The sequence below is a fragment of the Pseudonaja textilis genome, chromosome Z (assembly GCF_049901715.1).
Source record: "Pseudonaja textilis isolate UNSWEBS1 chromosome Z, rPseTex1.2, whole genome shotgun sequence".
Classification (NCBI taxonomy): Eukaryota; Metazoa; Chordata; class Lepidosauria; order Squamata; family Elapidae; genus Pseudonaja; species Pseudonaja textilis.
In genome coordinates, this window is record NC_142008.1 from 130,214,198 (window position 1) to 130,233,400 (window position 19,203).

A 19,203-nucleotide genomic window follows, 5' to 3' on the forward strand; every position below is an offset into this window, starting at 1 on the left:
CCTTCCCCTGCCACACCCACCAAGCCACGCCCACAGAACCGGTAGTAAAAAAAGTTGAATCCCACCACTGGGCTATATCTATATAAATATATAGGGGAGAGGTTGTGACATACAACTTGCTCATCTAGCTTACGATTCAGTATATTCTACAAATTCAATAAATAAGTTAATTCAGAATGAGCCTAGCTGTTTTGGGGGAAGCTAGTAGTACAGTTGGTCCTCAACTTATGACCACAATTGGGGCCAGGATATCGGTGCTAAGCATAGTAGTTGTTAAGTGAGTCACACTGAATTTTATAACCTTTTTGCCACAGTTGTTAAATCATTGTAGTTATGGAATGAATCATGCAGTTGTTAAAGGAATCAAGCTCCTGTCATTGACCTTGTTTATTGGAAGGTGGCTGGGAAAGTTGTAAATTATGATCACATGACCTCAGGTCACTGAAACCATCAGAAATACCTGCCAGTTTATGAAGTATGTGAATTTTGATCGTGGGACTGTGGAAGTGCTGTGACCATTGTAAGTACAGACAGTACATAAGTCACTTTTTTCAGTATTGTTGAAACTGAATGGTTGCTAAATATATAGTTGCTAAGTCAAGGACTACCTGTAGTAGTAGTAGCAGCAGCAGCAATAGCAATATCACTTAGACTTATATACTGCTATATAGTGCTTTACAGCCCTCTTTAAGCGGTTTACAGTCAGCCTATTGCTCCCAATAATTTTGGGTCCTCATTTAACACCCCCAGAAAGATGGAAGGCTGAGTCAACCTTGAGCCTTGTAAGATTCAATGTGCTCTAACCACTACGCCACCAAGGCTCAGTAGTAGGATGATGATAATAATAATAATAATAATAATAATAATAATAATAATAATAATGATGATGATAATGTAGAAAAACTCAAAAATAAGGTGGAGATCTTGTGGGACTTTCAAATAAAGACGGATTGTCATTTGGAACACAACACGCAGTTGTTCAAAACCGAAACGTACAATTTATTGATATCACTGTACCACTGTGCAGAGTCAAAGAAAAAGAACTGGAAAAAAATCACGAAATATTGTGACATGGCCATCAAAACTACTCAATTATGGATGAAAAATGTAACAGTGATACCCATTGTCATCGGCACTTGGTAACATGTCCAAGAATTTTGCAAAATACATCAAAAAGTTGCAGCTTCCTGCTGTAGTACCAACGCAGCTGCAAAAGAGTGTGCTACCTGGGACAAAATACATTTTAAGAAGATACTTGGTTGATACCTAAGATGGTGGCAGCAGCCCATATCAGCCATCAGAGCCAGTCAATGATATTTGTGATATATTTTTAAATGTTCAGTTGACTTTCATGTTTAATGAATAAAAGTTTATAATAATAATATTTATTTTATTTGTTTGTTTGTCAAACATGCACAAGGTAACAAGTGTAGGTATGAATATAAACATGAACAAAGGAAGTAAATACAGATAAATGGGGACAGTAAGACAGGGACAGCAGGCATGCTGGTGTGCTCATGCACGCTCCTTTAAGGACGTCTTAGGAACGGGGTAAGGTCCACGGTAAACAGTTTGAGGCTGAAGCTGTGAGGGGTTGAGGCTGTAACAACAAAGTCGGATAGAGCGTTCCAGGTATTGACCACTCTATTGCTGAGGTCATATTTTCTGCAATCAAGTTTGAAGCGGTTTACCTTGGGTTTGTATTGATTGTTTGCTCATGTATTATTGTGATTGAAGCTGAAGAAGTCGTTGACAGACAAGACGTTGTAGCAGACAATTTTGTGTACTATGCTTAGATCGGACCGCAGGCAGCGTAGCTCCAGATTGTCCAGGTCCAAAATTTCTAGCCTGGAGGCATAGGAAATTCTATTGTGAGTGCAAGACTGGAGTACTTTTCTCAAGAAATACCTCTGAACCCACTCAATTGTGTTAATGTCCAATATACAGTGTGAGTTCCAGGAGGATGAGCTGTATTCAAATATTGGTCTGGCAAAAGTTTTGTATGCCCTAGTTAACAATGCAATGTTACCGGACAAGAAGCTTCACAAAATAAGGTTAACAAATAATAGCAGATATGAAGCTCGAATTGCAAATTATAGGCAGAACCTCCAATTTCAACCTAATCAGAAACTTTTCTATCAATCCATTATTGGAGAAACTGCAGTGAATCAGTCATTACCTGACAAGGTTCTGGGCGCAGATATGGGATAACCCAAAGAAATACAACAAGAATGCAGCTTAGTTAAAAGAGGTGGATAAGAATTAAGAAGAAGTTTAAACGAAAAAACTAGTAATAACAGCAGAAATGGTAGAGAAAAGAGCAAAGAAGATCAAGAATTGGTCAGCACCAGGTAAGATGAACTGCATGATTTTTGGTTGAAACATCTTACTGGTTTATTCCCACTCATTGCCAAGCTTTTTAATAACATATTACAAGGAGGTGAAATTGAAGAGTGGCTAACATCTGGCAAAACCTACCTGATAATGTAGATCCAGTAAATGTAGATCCAGTAAAAGGGGCAGCACCAGGCCACTACAGGCCAATTACCTGCTTACCAACAACTTTCAAATTGTTAACTGGTGTGGTAGCTGATGCAGTCCAACAGCATCTAATTGAAAATCTCTTTCCACCTAAGCAGAGAGGAAACTGCCCCAATAGCAGGGGAACAAAAGATCAACTCCTAATTGATAAAATGATTTTGGAAAATTGCAAGAGAAGGAAGACCAACCTGAATGTAGCATGGATTGGCTACAAAAAGGCATTTGACTCTCTGCCACATGACTGGATAATCAAGTGCCTAGAAATAACAGGAGTCAGTAGAAATATCAGAAGCTTTGTGCAAAAATTGATGGAAGACACAGTTGCAGGTCAATGATGAGAGACTTGGAGAAGTTAATATCAAGAGAGGAATATTTCAAGGAGATTCACTAGCACCACTATTATTTGTCATTGCACTGTTTCCTCTGTCAACAATACTGAATAACTCAGGCCATGGCTATCAAACATCAAAAACATCTGCCAGACTATCTCACCTCCTTTACATGGATGATCTAAAGCTGTATGGAGAAACATAATCTGAAATAGAATTGTTGCTCAACATTGTTTGCATATCTAGCCAAGATATTGCATTAGAGTTTGGATTGGACAAATGTGCCATACTCACTATCAAACAAGGAAAAATAGTGAAAACTGAAGGAATCAAAATGCCTCATGAAAATAGCATTAAGAGTCTGGATGAAGATGATTACTACAAATACCCGGGTATCTTTCAAGCTGACAACATCAAGCACACTTAAGTTAAGAAAAAGATTAGAGGTGAATACATCAAGAGAGTGAAAAAGATCCTAGAGTCAAAACTCATCGGAGGAAATATTTATTTATTTATTAATTATTTTATTTGGTTTGTCAATTGCTTACAAGATAATAGGTATAAGTAAAAACATAGTTATGAATACATGGATACATATAAGAAAAATAAAAGAAACAATAGGACAGGGATGGTAGGCACGTTGGTGCGCTTATGCACGCCCCCTACAGACCTCTTAGGAAAGGGGTGAGGTCAACAGTAGAAAGTCTAAGGTTAAAGTTTTTGGGGTTTGGGGAAGAAACCACAGAGTCAGGTAGAATATTCGGACATTGACCACTCTGTTGCTGAAGTCATATTTCCTGCAATCAAGTTTGGTGCAATTAACCTTGAGTTTGTATCTATTGTGTGCTCTTGTATTGTTATGGATGGAAACTGAACAAGGAGAGATTCAACCTGGAAATAAGGAGAAACTTTCTGACAGTGAGAACAATCAACCAATGGAACAGAAGTTGCCCTCGGAAGTTGTGGTAGTGCCATCACTTGAGACCTTCAAGAAGAGATTGGACTGCCCTTTGTCAGAAATGGTGTAGGGTCTCCCACTTGGGTGGAGGGGTGGACTAGATGACCTACAAGTTCCCTTCCAACTCTGATTATTTGTTATCTGTTATTTGTTACAGAGTGGAATAGTGAACTGGACTCAAACCAAAAAGGAATGGATAGGAAGACCAGAAAAATAATGACAATGAATCATGCCCTTCAACCTCTCAGTGACATTGACAGACTGTACCTACCAAGGCAAATAGGTGGGCGTGGAATGTTGCAAGTACATCAGATAATTGAAGAAGAAAAAGGGGCTTTGGAAGAATATCCAGAGGACAATGAAAAAGATGCACTGAAGTTACTATGCCAGGAAGGCTTGCTGATTACTGAAGAGACCGAAGTAACCTACAAAGAAAGACCAAATGAAGAACAGAATGGAGGCATGGGGAAAACAAACCACTACATGGCCAGTACATTAAAAAAAAATAGGGAAAGCAGATAATAATAAGACCTGGCAATAGCTAAGAGCAGGAAAGCTAAAGAAAGAAACAGAGGGATTAATTCTGGCTGCACAAGAATTAATCCTTAAGGACAAATTTATACAAAGACAGAATTGAAAAGACAGAAACCTACAGTAAATACCACTATGCAAAGAAGCTGAAAAAACAGTGGACTACCTGTTAAGCTGCTGCAAGAAGATTGCACAAATTGACTACAAGCAGCGGCATGACAAGGAAACAACAACGCTGCATTGGAAGATCTGCAAGAAATATAATTTGCTTGTAAGCAAAAAATGTTAGATCGGGTAGATTGGTTCCCACAGAAACAGGAGACCAAAAGTCAGCTCTTTATTGTGTATACAGACCAGTATAACACCTGCGAGCCAAGGCAACCCTTCATATAGAATTGCTCGTGGCTCGGCGGCCAATGACAGGGCTTTGAATCTCCCACAATTGGCTTGGCCAATCGTTACATAGTCGTGCAGGTATGAGGGGCTCCGTACCTGTCTACTTGACTTGCGCAGTTCAGTTGCTGTTTGTTCCTCGACTGGTTCAGATGGACTCTTCGTTGCTCCTGTTTTCCTGGATGGAACTGCCTGGAAGGGTGAGCTGGGCCTATTCTGGTAGCTCCCTCCCAGTCTACCCGGGTTGGTTGAGCTGCCGATTCCGCCGTTCCCGCCGGGTCTTTCCGGGCTGGTTGAACTGGCTTGGCTGCTCCTTCCAGGTGAAGCTCCCAGTTGTTCATCTGCTACGGGTTCGTTGTTTACTGGTGAGTAAGGTTGGTTTATTATGGTTTGGGGCTGTTTGGGGGGTGTTCTGTTTGTGTTTTAGGATTTTCTTCTTCCCTTTGCTTATGGTTTGAGGTTCCCCACCCCCTCTGGTTTCTTTGTTGGTTGTTGTTTGCGGTGTTTGCATGCTGTCAGTGGCTATTCTTGACCTTAGCTGGTCGATATGCCGCTTCCAGCTTCGTCCATCGTTGGTCTGTAGCCGGTAAGACCGGGGGCCCATTACCTGGGTTATTTGTGCCAATACCCAGAGTGGGTCCCCTGTAAAATTCTTGGTGTAGACGGTGTCTCCTATATTGAATGTTCGGTATTTGCTAGACGAGTCTGGGGGTTTCTCGGGGTTGTATGTGGGGTGTAGCCTGTCTAATGGGGATCTTAACTTTCTGCCCATGAGCAATTCTGCTGGGCTTTTGTTTGTGGTTGTGTTGGGTGTAATGTATTGTATTAAAAGCCTTTTATTTATTTTCTCTTGTATGTCGCTGGTTTTGATTTTTTGTATGGTGTTTTTTGTGAATCAGACCATGCGTTCCACCCACCCGTTTGCCGCCAGATGAGCGGGCGCTGTTAATGCGTGTCGTATGTCCTGTTCTGCCAGGAATTTTTCAAAGGCTAGTGCGGTAAATTGCGGGCCGTTGTCTGACACTAGCACATCTGGCAGCCCATGTGTGGTGAACAGTTTGTTTAGTTTTTTTATGATGGCTTCTGTGGTTGCGGTTTTCATGATGCTTACCTCCAGCCAGTTGGAGTAAGCGTCTATGGTGATCAGGAATGTGTGTCCCTTGGTAGGACTGGCGAAGTCTATGTGGATTCTAGACCAGGGGCCCCTGGGCGTTTCCCATTCCAGGATCGGGGTGGTGGTGGGGCTTGGTCTAGTTTCCTGACACCTTTTGCATGTGGCTACCCAAGTCTCGATCTGTTTGTCCATCCCTGGCCACCAGGCGTAACTCCTGGCTAGGGCTTTCATTTTGACAATGTCTGGGTGCCCTTCATGCAACATAGACAATACCCTTCTTTGCAAAGTCTCTGGAATCACAACCCTGTCCCCCCAAAGTATGCAACCCTTTTTTTGTGAAGAGTTCAGTTTGCCGGTTTCTGAAGGTTTTAAATTGTTTGTCACCATCGCTTTCCGGCCACCCTTTTTCCACCCAGCTCAAGACTCGCGCCAGCCGCTTGTCTTTATTAGTCTATCTGGCAATGTCTGACGCGGTCAGGGGTGGGTTGGGTAATGTCTCAATGTGCAAGGTTGTTGTTGTGGGTGCCGGGTCGTTCTCCAGGTCTGGCAGGAGGGAGTGGCGCAATGCGTCTGCATGCAAAATATTCTTGCCGGGCCGGTGTGTCAGCTGGTAGCTGTAGGCGGCAAGGAACTCGGACCACCTTGTCATCCTAGGTGACAGGATGTTTGGGGTGGCCTTATTCCCTGCCAGGATCCCTAGCAGTGGCTTGTGGTTGGTGATAATTGAAAAGGTCCTACCATAGAGATACTTGTGGAAACTTTTCACACCGGAGATGACTGCTAGGGCCTCCTTGTCCAGCTGGCTGTAGTTCCTTTCCGGTTTGGATAGCGTTCTTGAAAAGAAGGTGATGGGTGCTTCTTTTCCATCTGGTAGCATGTGGCTGAGGATGGCCCCGATGCCAAAGGGTGACGCATCGCATGTCACAGTCAGCGGCACGGTCTTGCTGTATTGGATAAGGACTGCGTCTGATGTTAGCAGGTCTTTGGTTTGTTTGAAAGTGTTTTCCTCCTGCTTCTCCCAGGTCCAGGTGGCTGTTTTGTCCAACAGCCTATGCAAGGGTTCCGCCGCGGTCACCTTTTGTGGTAGGAAAACATTATAGAAATTAATGAGTCCAAGAAAAGCCTGCAGTTCCGCCTTATTCCTTGGTCTCAGGGCTTCTTTGATGGCCCTCAGCTTTTTCTCGGTGGGGTGGATTCCGTGCTTTCTAGGAGGTACCCCAGGAATTCGACCCTCTCGGTGCACAGCTGGCATTTTTCTTTTTAACTTTAAGCCCTGAGTCTTTGAATTTTTGTAGTACCTCCCTTAGGCGTTTTTCCAATTGTGTTTTATTGGTAGCTGCCACCAGCACATCATGAAAGTAGGGCATCACCCCTTTGATCCCTTGGAGCAGTCTTTCCATTAGGCTCTGGAAGACCCCTGGTGCCACGCTGACTCCAAATTGGAGTCTGTTACATCGGAATGCCCCTCGGTGGGTTACGATAGTTTGCGCCTCTGCAGTTGTAGCATCGACTGGCAGCTGCCAGTAGGCTTGTGTCAGGTTGAGCTTTGCGAAGAGCCGGCCTCCCCCTAGTGAGTGCAGGAGATGCTGTATTACTGGGATGGGGTAGGCACTCTGCTGCAGTGCGTGGTTGAGGGTGGCCTTGTAGTCACCGCAAATTCTTACAGACCCATCTGGCTTGATGGGGGTGACTATGGGGGTCTCCAATTGGGCATGGTCAATCGGCTCTAAAACCCCTTGTGAAATGAGCTTGTCTAACTGCTCATTGATCTTGGGCTTGAGCGCGAATGGCACTCACCGTGGCTTAAGGCAGATTGGGGCAACGTTTGGGTCTAGATTGAAAGAGATTGGGGACCCCCGGTACTTGCCTAAGGTGTCGTCAAAGACCTCTTGGACGTCCCTCATGAGCGCCGCTTCCCAGTCCGCCTCTTCAATGTGGTGGATTCCCATCACCTCGATTCCCAGCGGTGTGAACCATTGTAGTCCCAGCAGGCTTGGGCGGTCTCTGTCTACGATGGTGAGCGGTAGCACTTCGGTATGCCGTTTAAAACTTATTTTGAAATGTCCAGTTCCAACTACAGGGATACGGTTTCCCTGATAGTCCTTTAGGGTCAGCTTTTGATTTTCCAGCTCATGGCGGTGGATGGTAGGCACCAGGCATTTGATTGTGCGCCAGGAAACCATGGAGAGGTAGGATCTGGAATCCACCTCCATCTCACATGGTTGATCCTCGATGCCCACCTCCACGTGCACCTTCCAGACGTCGATGGTCGAGGAGTGTCCGATGACGACCGTCTGATGGGTCTCCTCTCTCCGCCGTGCCTTGCTGAGCTGCTTGCTTTGTCCATCTTGGCTCCATTGGCTCTCGGTGTGGTGGTCTTTGGTCCTGGTGGGGTGCCGTCTCGTCGCCGGGGCTGCCGTCTCATCATCGGGGCTGTAGTTCCGCCTATTCCAGCACACCTTGGCGATGTGCCCCTGCTTGTCGCAATGACAACAGATAGCATCAAGGAAACGGCATTCAGAGCAGGGGTGATCGCCTCCACAGCCGGCACACTGGAACCCCGACTTATGTCCTCTCTGCTCCTGCCAGTCGTGCTCCGCCTGGAGTCGGTGGATTTCTTCCTCCTTGTCTTCGGTGTCGGAGAGGGAATCGATGTCACCATGGTGGGTGGTGGTGATCACCCGGTGGCTGGTCTCTGTGTGTTTCTCAGGGGCCGGGGTTGTCTCGATGGCTGCTGGCCAGTCCGCTGCGCTCGCCTGCTGCATCCAAGCTGCCAATTTCTTGGTTGCTTTGGCTGCAGTTGCCTCAGTGAGGGCTTCGGTGAAGGAGATGTTGCCCCTTGCCATTAGCCGGCTCTGCAGAATGGGGTCCTTGAGCCCAAGGACAACATGGTCTCGCAGGGCCTCGTCCATGTCGGTGAAACTGCACATGCCTCCGAGGTCCCTCAGTTCAGCCATGAAGTCGCTGATACTCTCACCCTCCTTTTGGTCCCGCCGGTAGAAATCGTGCCTTCTGATGAGGGTGGGCACGGTGGGGGCATAGTGGTTCTGCAGCAACGGTTCGAGGTCAGCCCAGTCGATCGCCTTTACGTCGTCAGGTTTGGCTAGGGCCTTTGCCATATTGAACACTGCAGGCCCGCAGTGTGTCAGGAACATGGCCCTTTTTTTTTGTCCGTTGGCATCTTTTAGATTGCTGCTTTTCAAGAACATTAGGAATCGGTCAATGTAGGATTCCCAATCCTCGGTAGCCTGGTTGAAGGGTGCGGGTGGCGTGGTTTTGCTGGCCAATTTTGTCAGTCGTTTTGTGCCGCTTTGCCACGTGCTTGGTTGGTCTCTTGTCTCACAATCCCACCTTCGTCGCCAGTGTTAGATCAGGTAGATCGGCTCCCACAGAGACGTGAGACCATAAGTGATCATTCAGCTCTTTATTGTATATACAGACCAGTACAAGACCTGCGAGCCACAGCAACCCTTCATATAGGAATTGCTTGCAGCTCAGCAGCCAATGACAGGGCTTTGAATCTCCCGTGATCAGCTCGGCCAATCGCGGTTGATTCTTAATGCGCCAATCACGGCCATTTAGTTGGCCAATCAGGTTGCGGTCCGTGTGGACCAATCAGGATTCAGGGTTTGGAGTATGCTAATACAGAACAGTGGGACCATAAAATAGAAAATGTCATAAAAAATGAAGAAGTTAAATTGCTCTGGAACTTCAGAATCCAAACAGACAAACAACTGCCACATAACAGCCTGCACTTAACAGTTGTCGATAACAAAGACAAAAAAAGTCTGGATAGTGGATCTGGCAGTGCCTGGGGATGGCAGAATAGAAGAGAAAGAACTGGAGAAGATAACAAAATACAAAGACCTACAAATAGAATAGAATGACTATGGCAAAGGCAAGCAAGGATAGTACCAACAGTAATAGGTGCCTTGAGTGCAGTCCCAAAACAATTGGAGCACCCCTTGAACACCATCATTGTCATTGACAAATTTGCCATCAGTCAATTGCAGAAGGCAGCTTTACTTGGAACAGCTTCCATCCTGCGACAATATCTGTAACACCGTCAAACATTCAGATCTGCCTATCCCAGGTCCTTGGTAAGGACTTGATAGGTAGGCAAAAATGCCAAATCCAGTCTGAACATCTGGCCGACTGTGCGATGATTAATAATAATAATGATACAAACACTCAGGTCCTTATTAATGTAATTAGCATAGTCTCTTTTTAAGATGGTGGGTTTCTTCTATAAGCAGACATTCATGCACAAGTGCCTTTGTGGTTTGACCAAGATAGCGACGTACAGGAGGACTAAAAACAGGTGCTGCTTAATGCTTTTTGTGGGGTGGGGGAGCTCAATTTTGCAGGTGGTATCATTTTCTGAAACTGATGTGGCCCTGCTTATCAGGGAAGAAGAGTGGCAAATATTTGAAGTGGTGCTTCACATTACAATGGTTACAGAAGGGAAACAGAGCATCATAAGATTTTTACGTAGCTATTTAGGAAGTCTCTGCCACGGTTTTCTTCAAGCAGGAAAGAAAAGATCTTTACCATTTGGAACTGTCCAAATGAAACCTGTGCACAATTCTTTTTAACAGGTGGTCATTTCCTCTCTCCTCTCGCGTGCCCATACAGTATTTTGTGCAAATAAAGCAGCAATTCTGTGCCATCACCAGATTGAAGGATGCTAAAGAAAAGGGGGGGGGGGTGGAGAAGAGAGGAAGTGAGAAAAAGTATGACGAGCAGAGGTGGTGAGCTTTCTGTGTGCTGGCCCTTTAAGAGATAGCCCTCCCAGCGCTGTTCCTGGGCGATGGCTTTTAAAAAGCCTGAGCGCCCTATTCCTAATGCATTGTGTGGTACATCAGCTACGGAAGGTGCAGGTGAGTGCTCAGGATGTGTGTGTGTGTGTGTGTGTGTGTAAAACCAAAAGGATTGGAGTGTGTCTCTGCTTTGTTGATGGGGCTCTTGCTGAGAGCGCTATGGGTTGCAAGGGGAGTCTTGTGCTGTTGATTTTATCTTGGCTTTAGAACTTCGATGGGCAAAGCACAGAGCCCTGTGAAGTAGGTCCCCGGGGAGCACACTCCTGTATTAGGGTTCAGGCAGTCCTTCCTCTCTGATTTAACTGGCACTTTGTCTCATTTGGAATTGGGAAGGCATTTTCTTTCCCACCCACGTCAGCCAGCAGCCTTGGAAGTGGATGCCGTTTTGTCATTTCATTTAAATGTCATACCCAAGAGAGTAGCTATCTCTCTCCTGATGCCCAGCTGTCCTTGCTGGGAATGATGGGGGTTATAGTCCAACACGCGGAAGACCTCAGAGCCTGGGGTTTGGCCAGAGAGATCTGCAGTCATATTCCCCAATGGTGAAGCCAACTAGCTAGTCTTTTTGAAATGTTTATTCCCCAAGCCGGTGTACTTCTTAGGGAGGTTGTGAGAATAATATAAATTATCTCATAGATGCAATATCCTGAGCTCCCTTGAGAAAAATGTGTGGGTTTAAGGGTTGCATGTGTGTTATTTATTTACAATTCTGAGATCTGGTGGAGCTAATTCATGAATAAATGACCAGGCTGCAAACTCATCTTCTGGGATCTTTGGGAGGGTTGGCCTGCGTAAGACTTGAACGCAGCACTTTCCTCAGCGTTACTGTATTCTGAAGAGCTCTCCTATTCTGTGGGAAGCATTTGGGCCTTGGAGGGTCTACTCGGGCAGGGGATGTACAATGATCTTCTGCAGCTGCATGACCTTAGAAGGTGCAAATTTAATCAAATCTTCTTGATCCCAGTTGGTTCTTCCGTGTGGAGTTGGTGCTGGGCTGAGACAGAGAGGCTTTAGCGTGTCGGCAGGAGGTGAAACGGGGCTCAGGGCCATCATCGACTCACACGGGCTCAAGGTTTCAAGAAGGAAATGGTGCTAGCAGTGGGGTGGTTGCATGCTCCTAGGGATGACTGTATGGTGTTAACAATGTGCTGTTTTGCAGGAACTATGAGCCGCAAAGTTGTGAGGTCCAGTAAATTCCGCCATGTCTACGGGCAACCAGTGAAGGGTGACCAATGCTATGATGACATCCGTGTTTCTCAAATGACATGGGATGGGAACTTTTGCTCTGTCAACCCCCAATTCTTAGCCATCGTTGTGGAGGCCAGTGGTGGAGGAGCCTTCCTGGTCCTGCCATTGTCCAAGGTGCCCTCCCCCACCTTCTTAACCCCCTCCTCTTTTGAGACCTCTTTCAAAGCTTTTCTGGTTTATCCCAGGTCGTCTTCCCAGCAATGCTCAAGGCAGGTTCTTGCCAAGGAATCCCATAGAAAACTGCAAATCTAACTTCTGCCTTCTTCCCCGTCCTCTGCTTTTTTTGTGGTTTTCTGGGGACTTGCACAGCACGCAAGAAGGGGGCAGGGATTGGTGGAACTGCTGGTTTTTTTTTACCTTAAATGGTTAGGACCTGTTACGGAAATAAGATGAAAAAAAAAAAGAAAAAAATGAAGAAGAGGAAGTGGCTTTGGGGGCAGCAGGAGGAAAAAGAACCGACATCAGTTAGCAATAATTAAAGTTCTCCTCTGTGCTTTCTCATGATGCTTCTAGTTTCACACTAAACTCCATTTCTTCAATGGTTGATCCCCCAACTCAGCAGTCCTGGTTCTCATCCCTGTGGCCTCATCCATTCAAAAATGGAAGCTTGCGAGTTGGTTGCTCACGGTCTCCCATCCTCTCTGTCAATCTGAGCTTTATATTTGGGAGCAGGGGATTGGCTTCCTCTCCTGCTTTCTGTAATGTGTAACTTCTCTTCCCCACAGCCAGGTTGTATGTTTTAAGTGTCTCCTTGAAAGGCCACAGTAGCTACATGAAATTTCCTCCAAATTTGATGACTACCGTTGTTATGAATTACTCTAGCCGTTATATTTTTCCCCTTTCAAAATCAAAGTTTAGATGTAGGTCAACTCAGTGGATTGCTTTTCCAGACATTCCTGGCGAAGCCCTTGTGCTTGCCCCTAGGATATATCTCATGATTTCAGCATGACATGGAGAAGATTCAGAGGCAGCAAGCAATAAATGGTGTGGGAAAGGAGAGAAGGAGGCTATAGAACAACACGTAAACCAGGCTGGTGGCCATACGTTCTCCCTTCTTTTCCCATTTGGATAAGTGGCAGTAGATTCAACCCACTGGCCTAACATTTTTCCTGGATTCCAGTTTGTGAATTCCAGCCCAATCAGCTCTTCTTGGAGGCAATGGATGGGAAGGTCACAGAAGGAGAGGGAATAGAGATCTTAAAACTCAAACTGTAGGAATTGCTGAAAGGATAGCGAATGGTTACAAGTTTCTCAAGTCTTTTGCTCCAGGTGCTTTAAGGCCTTTGCCAACCGATTAAAAAGAAGAAGTAAAAGCAAACTTTAAAAAAATAGACCTCTCCCGCAGCAGTGAGTCCAGCTTCTAACTCTCTTAAAAGAGATTGGTGTCAGCAAGAGAACATTTTCACAAGTGAAAAGTTGTGATTTGCTATGAAAATGATTCAGCATGTTAAGTGTCGTATCAACTGAATAGATAAAAATAGGGATAGCAGTAATGTCTGTGGATCCAACTATGGTTAAAGGCACAGAAATAAATGGTGCCTTGGTGAAAATTTGGCAACTCTATTGTTATTTTCCCTGAATGCAGAAAGATGTGGGATTCTGGGAAGGGGGTGGGTTAGATGGCACTGTGGAAACAGGGATCTATAAACATGTGCCTGCAAAAGAGCTAATTAAAGAAGGAAAGTGAGGTGGGCGGGAAAGAAATTAAGAAAGAGATGGAAGGATCTTCCATCTGGAAGTAAAAGAGGAGGGTGCAAAAATCCAGATGCCTGTTAGCTCTGGATGCTAAAAGTTTGGGTCTGGCAATTAATCTGCTGCATGGTTTGTTCTGTTTTAAACTTTTAACATTCGATGACAATTTCTCTTCCTGTAATAAATTGTTGGGCAGCAACATGGTTAGGCCTCTACCTTGTTCCCTCCCTGCTAAGGATCTTCCTCTGGCCCCTTTGTTTCTCTCCCATTTGCCCACCTTCTCCAAATGCAAATGGCATAACTCAGTGTTGACCTTAAGCAAAGCTAAGGTAAAGATTTCTCCTCCAGTGGTGACTGACTCTAGGGAGTGGTGCTCACCTCTGTTTCCTAGCCAAGGAAGCCAGCATTCTCCAAAGATAATTCCATGGTCATGTGGCTGGCATGACTATACACCGAGGTGCACGGAACACTGTTATCTTCCCACCAATGGAATCTATTTACTTGCATTTGCACGCTTTCGAATAACTAAGTGGACAAGACTAGGGTCAAGAACAGGAGCTCACCCTGTTATGTGGTGCTTGGGTCCGGAAATCTGCCAAATTTCCGGTGGACAAGTCCAGAGTCTTAACCATTAGGCCACCACGTACCTGACCCGTGTTGACCTTAGCACCCTCAACTTCTGAAGACAGAACTACCTACTATCTGATTAATGCCTGTGTTTTGTTTTATAAACCAGGGTTGGGGTTTTGTATGAAGTTACCCTTTCTATTTCTCATCTGCTGGTAGAGCCAATGGAGATTAAAGAGATTGGGACAGGATGATGCCGATCAACTTGTACTTGTGATAGGCCTTAAACTCTGAAGGCATTCTTCCAGTTCTGGGTGTTTATCTCAAGGTTGGGGGAAATGAACATGGTCAGCCTATTGCTTGCTCTACACTGATCATCTACACCAGGGGTGTCCAACCTTGGCAACTTTAAGACTTGTGGAGCTTTGCTGGCTGAGTCTTAAAGTTGCCAAGGTTGGACACCCCTGGTCTACACCAATTCAGTGAGCCCAGGAATAATTGGGTCTCCTGGTTCTCATCATATGGCTTCCTATGGGCCATGTTCTCAAAGTAAAATGTCTGCTTTATGGAATACAGAAAAACAGCACAAGCGCTGGAAAGTAAGAGTTGCCATTTGAAATAAATCCCTGATGCATCGAAACAAACATTCTATCTTCCTTTTTTTGCAGACTGGTCGCCTGGATAAAGCCCACCCTGTGGTCTCGGGGCACACAGCTCCTGTGTTAGACGTAGAGTGGTGCCCCCACAATGACCATGTTATTGCCAGCGCATCCGAGGACTGCACTGTTATGGTAAGTGGTCAAATTAATAAAAGGGAGAAGGAGAAGGAAGGGACTGGGCAGTTTGCCCAGGCACCGCAAAGCCAGGGGCACTTTATGTTCCTGAGGACATCACTGGTCACAACCTTGCCTTGTTGCTTACAAGAATATTTTTTGTGCATAGTTGTTTTTTTTTAAAGTAGCAGTAAGCTCTCTGGGCCTCTCTAGGATTTGGGACTAAACTCTTTGTTATCCTAGGCCACCAGCATTCTGACAATGCATTTTGGAGAACATTGAGTCTGTTAGCCCTCATCTAACCTGCTGTCTTGTTTCTTTCAGTAGTAGCTCCTGTAATCCCCCCACCAGAGGCTTACAACCGGTAGATAACAATTCTTGCTGGAACTGTTTTCCCTCAGAAAAATCAGGAGCGAGCAGAAAAAGGGAAGAAAAGAGAAGTAGCAAGCTGAACATCCCACTGTGGGAGATAAAGAGGAGTCTGAGAGGGCAAACAGCAATGAATTGTGGGAAAAATGAATGACATATAGGCAAGGACGCTTAAAGAAGTATCAAATGAAGGGAAATTTTATCCGAATGGAGAATTTGGATGGCAGACAAGCAAGGTTATCTGAGGATCTTTTACCATCTCCAAGTAATATGCCTCACGGTTTGCCTCCTGTGCTCCAGAGTCACTTGCATGCAATCTGTTCTCTGCACCAGTTCAAGGCATCAAATTAGATCACCTCCAAAATATTAAAGATATGCCCACTGTTGTCTGGGTTGTTTTTAGACCTTTGACCACCCAGGCAAGCAGGCAGGCAGACATAAGACAACAGAATCATTCTGGCAAAATAGGGGGTGTCTTTTCTATCCAGTTCTCTCACAATCTTCTTTAATTCTTGTCTTGCATGTTTTTAGGTCTGGTCGGTGCCTGAAGGTGGTCTTACAAGATCTCTGAATGAACCTCTGGTGACTCTTGAAGGCCACTCTAAAAGGGTGGGGATTGTGACATGGCACCCAACAGCCCAGAACCTCCTGCTGAGTGCAGGTAAGGAAAATCAGGCCCAAAGATGGGCCCAGGGCCACAACCGCAATCTGCCACCTTCCTAATCATGACTGTTGTCTTCTTCCCATCTGCTACAGGCTGCGACAATGTCATAAAAGTCTGGGACGTGGGTGTTGGACAAGCGGCCATTTCCTTGGATGAGTTGCACCCAGATGTCATCTACAGTGCAGCTTGGAACCAGGACGGCTCTTTGCTCTGCACGGCCTGCCGGGATAAGCACGTGCGGCTTTTTGACCCCCGGACAGGAGGCACAGCAGCAAATGTAGGGAAAACTTTCACCTTCTAGAAAGTCTAAAACTGCCAGGTCCAGAAAAGGCTGATTTTTTTAAAATCAGGATGCAAATTAGATGAATAATTGCCTGTGTTAGCAGATTTGTCTGGTCCCCAAAATGGAGTGTCTCTTATTCTTCTAATGTTGTTTATTTTTGGCGGTGTTGGCTAATAGGTATTGACGATCAGCAATGTGGAGAGCCAAGTTTCCATCCAGCCATGAATTAATTCAGTGATTTATATTTCAAAGTATATAGTCAAAAGTTTGCAGAAACATTGCCATCACTTATTCCTTGATTTGTATCTTTAAATTCAAAAGCACACTACTGTTGATTCTAGAGACTTCCTCGTTAGCATTTATCTGTACCATGATCTCTGAGTCTTTTGGTTCTCATTTAATCAAAGTATTCATGAGAAAATCTCTGAACAACTGTAGAGAAAAAGAGAGAGGCATCCCCATAACAAGCTAGTGAGGATAGAATCAGCTGAGTAATCACAGAGTACTAATTGATTGGTGCAAAATCTGAAAATTCAATGGGATAGAGATTGACTTTGGAATGGTTTATGTGAAGCAGTGGTGATATCACCAGGCTCAAGGTTGACTCAGCCTTCCATCCTTCCAAGGTGGGTAAAATGAGGACCCAGATTGTTGGGGGCAATATGCTGACTCTGTAAACCGCTTTGAGAGGGCTGTAAAGCACTATAAAGCAGTATATAAGTCTATTGCTATTGCTATTCTACCAGTTCGGCCCTGTTCTGGTGTACCGGTACTGCCGAAGAGCAGTGGAGATTGAACTGGTTCTCTAAGATGCTGTGCTATTGGGCCCATTTGCCTGCCTGGGCTCCCATATTGACCTTTACGTCCTGATTTTGAAGCGCAGAGGCTTTGCGTGGCATAACAGATTGCTGCGCGTCATCTGCTGAAGTGACAGAGAGAGTACAGGATTACAGGAGTTGAGTTTGAAAGCCCCTGCACCTGTGCAAAGTACGCGTTTGGCACATACGCGTGTGCAAAGTGTGTGAGTGCATGCAAAGCATGCCCACCAAGCCATGCCCACCGAACCGGTGGTAAACTTTTTTGAAACGCAACACTGATGTGAAGGGCATAGTAGAAACAGTCTATACAGATAGACCTTGACTAGATTTGCACGTTGTATTTGCTAGGCAGTGCAGCCATTAAGGAAGTCATCACAAGACTGGATCCATTTTTGCTACCATTTTTATCATGGTTATTAAGCAGGTCATGGTTGTTAAGCAAATCGTGCAGTCTTTAAGTGAATCCTGCTTCCCCAATTGACTTTGCTTTTCAGTAGCCGACTGGGAAGATTGCAAATTGCAATCATATGCCAGCAAGACACTACAACCATTGTAAATGCAAGCTAGTTGCCAAGCACCAAATTGCAATCCCATGATTGCATAGGATGGGGTACAACAGTCATAATTTTGAGAATGAGTCACAAGTCATTTTCTCCTTGGCCTCCATAAGCTCAAATTGTCATTAAACAATTGTAAGTTGAAAACAACTTGTACCACAGTAGATTTTTGCATTTCTTACATGCCTTGGTAAATTATTCCTAATGCAGTCCTGGATTTACGGTTTCTGTTGCTAAGACAGTTGTTAAGTGAGTTTTACTCCATTTCCTTGCCACAGTTGTTAAGTGAATCACTACAGTTGTTAACTTAATACAGGTAGTCCTCAACATACGATCACAATTGAGCCCAAAATTTATGTTAAGCGAGAAATTTGTTAAATGAGTTTTGCCCCATTTTATGATTTCTCTTATCACATCTATTAAGTGAATCACTGCAGTTGTTAAATTAATAACATGGCTGTTAAGTGAATTTGGTTTCCCCATTGACTTGATTTGTCAAAAGCCGGCAAAGATGATCACATGACTCTGGGACACTGCAACTGTCATAAATGTGAGTCAGTTATAAAGCATCTGAATGTAAATCATGTGACAATAAGGATGCTATAATGGTTATAAACCTGAAAAATGGTCACAAGTCCCTTTTTCAGTGCTGTTGTAACTTTGAACGGTCACTAAACAAACTGTTGTAAGTCGAGGACTACCTCTAGCACGGTTGTTAAGTGAATCTGGCTTTTCCATTGACATTGCTTGCCAAAAGGTCACAAAACATGATCACATGACCCAGGACACTGCAACTACACATAAATATAAGCCAGTTGCCAAGTATCCCAAATTTGATCATGTGACCATAGGAATGCCACAACAGTTGTATATGTGAAAAACAGTGATAAGTCACCTTTTTCAATGCCGTTGTAACTTTGAACAGTCACTAAAATAATGGTTGTAAGTTGAGGACTACATGTGTTTCTTGTTACTTGCAAGCCTGCTTTTAAAGTCCATTTCTACCGATGGGCATCCTCATGTCTTCCAGATTGATTTATCATGGAGAAATGTTTCCTCTTGTTCAGAGAGTATTTCGCTCTTCCCTCAGTATTGATATGGGCAAATGAGATATTTTGTGCTGGGAGAGAAGGCTGGAAAATGGCCCAACAAAATGGGATTATTTCTCACTGTCCAGAAGTGGGCAAGACCTGGTCATTCATTTGTGGTTAAGCTTCCTTCTGCTCTTACAAGTCTCATTTTGTCTCATTTTCTCACCTTCAGGAATTGCCCCGGGCCCACGAGGGATCTCGTCCCGTTCGGGCAACAACTGTGAAGGATGGGAAGCTTTTTACAACAGGTTTCAGCCGCATGAGCGAGCGACAGGTGGCCCTGTGGGATCTGGTGAGCAGAGAGAATGGACATCTTTACAGGTGGTATTTGGGCAACGCCTTCCAAAGATTTGAATGGTAGAGGACGCCTGCTGTCCAAGGGATTTGAAAAGTGGGTGGCCCTTACCGTTCAATTAAGGCCAGTGAGGAAAAATGAGGGCAAGGCTATTGCCAAA

General features: G+C 44.8%; 1 protein-coding gene across 4 annotated transcripts in view; it reads left to right on the forward strand.

Moving 5' to 3' along the window:
• CORO1A (coronin 1A) overlaps nt 1-19,203 on the forward strand; it is a 32,261-nt gene that overhangs the window by 6,100 nt on the left and 6,958 nt on the right. The window contains exons 1-6 of one of the 4 annotated variants that reach the window (XM_087918337.1): nt 4,876-5,117; nt 11,846-12,048; nt 14,862-14,984; nt 15,867-15,996; nt 16,092-16,276; nt 18,921-19,040. In XM_087918337.1, coding sequence (XP_087774463.1) covers nt 11,851-12,048; nt 14,862-14,984; nt 15,867-15,996; nt 16,092-16,276; nt 18,921-19,040 — 756 coding nt within the window. In that variant the 5' untranslated portion in view covers nt 4,876-5,117; nt 11,846-11,850. Of the gene's footprint in view, nt 1-4,558; nt 5,118-10,236; nt 10,747-11,845; nt 12,049-14,861; nt 14,985-15,866; nt 15,997-16,091; nt 16,277-18,920; nt 19,041-19,203 lie in introns of those variants that run through there. The other 3 variants (XM_026711839.2, XM_087918336.1, XM_087918335.1) reach the window with 3 other exon arrangements.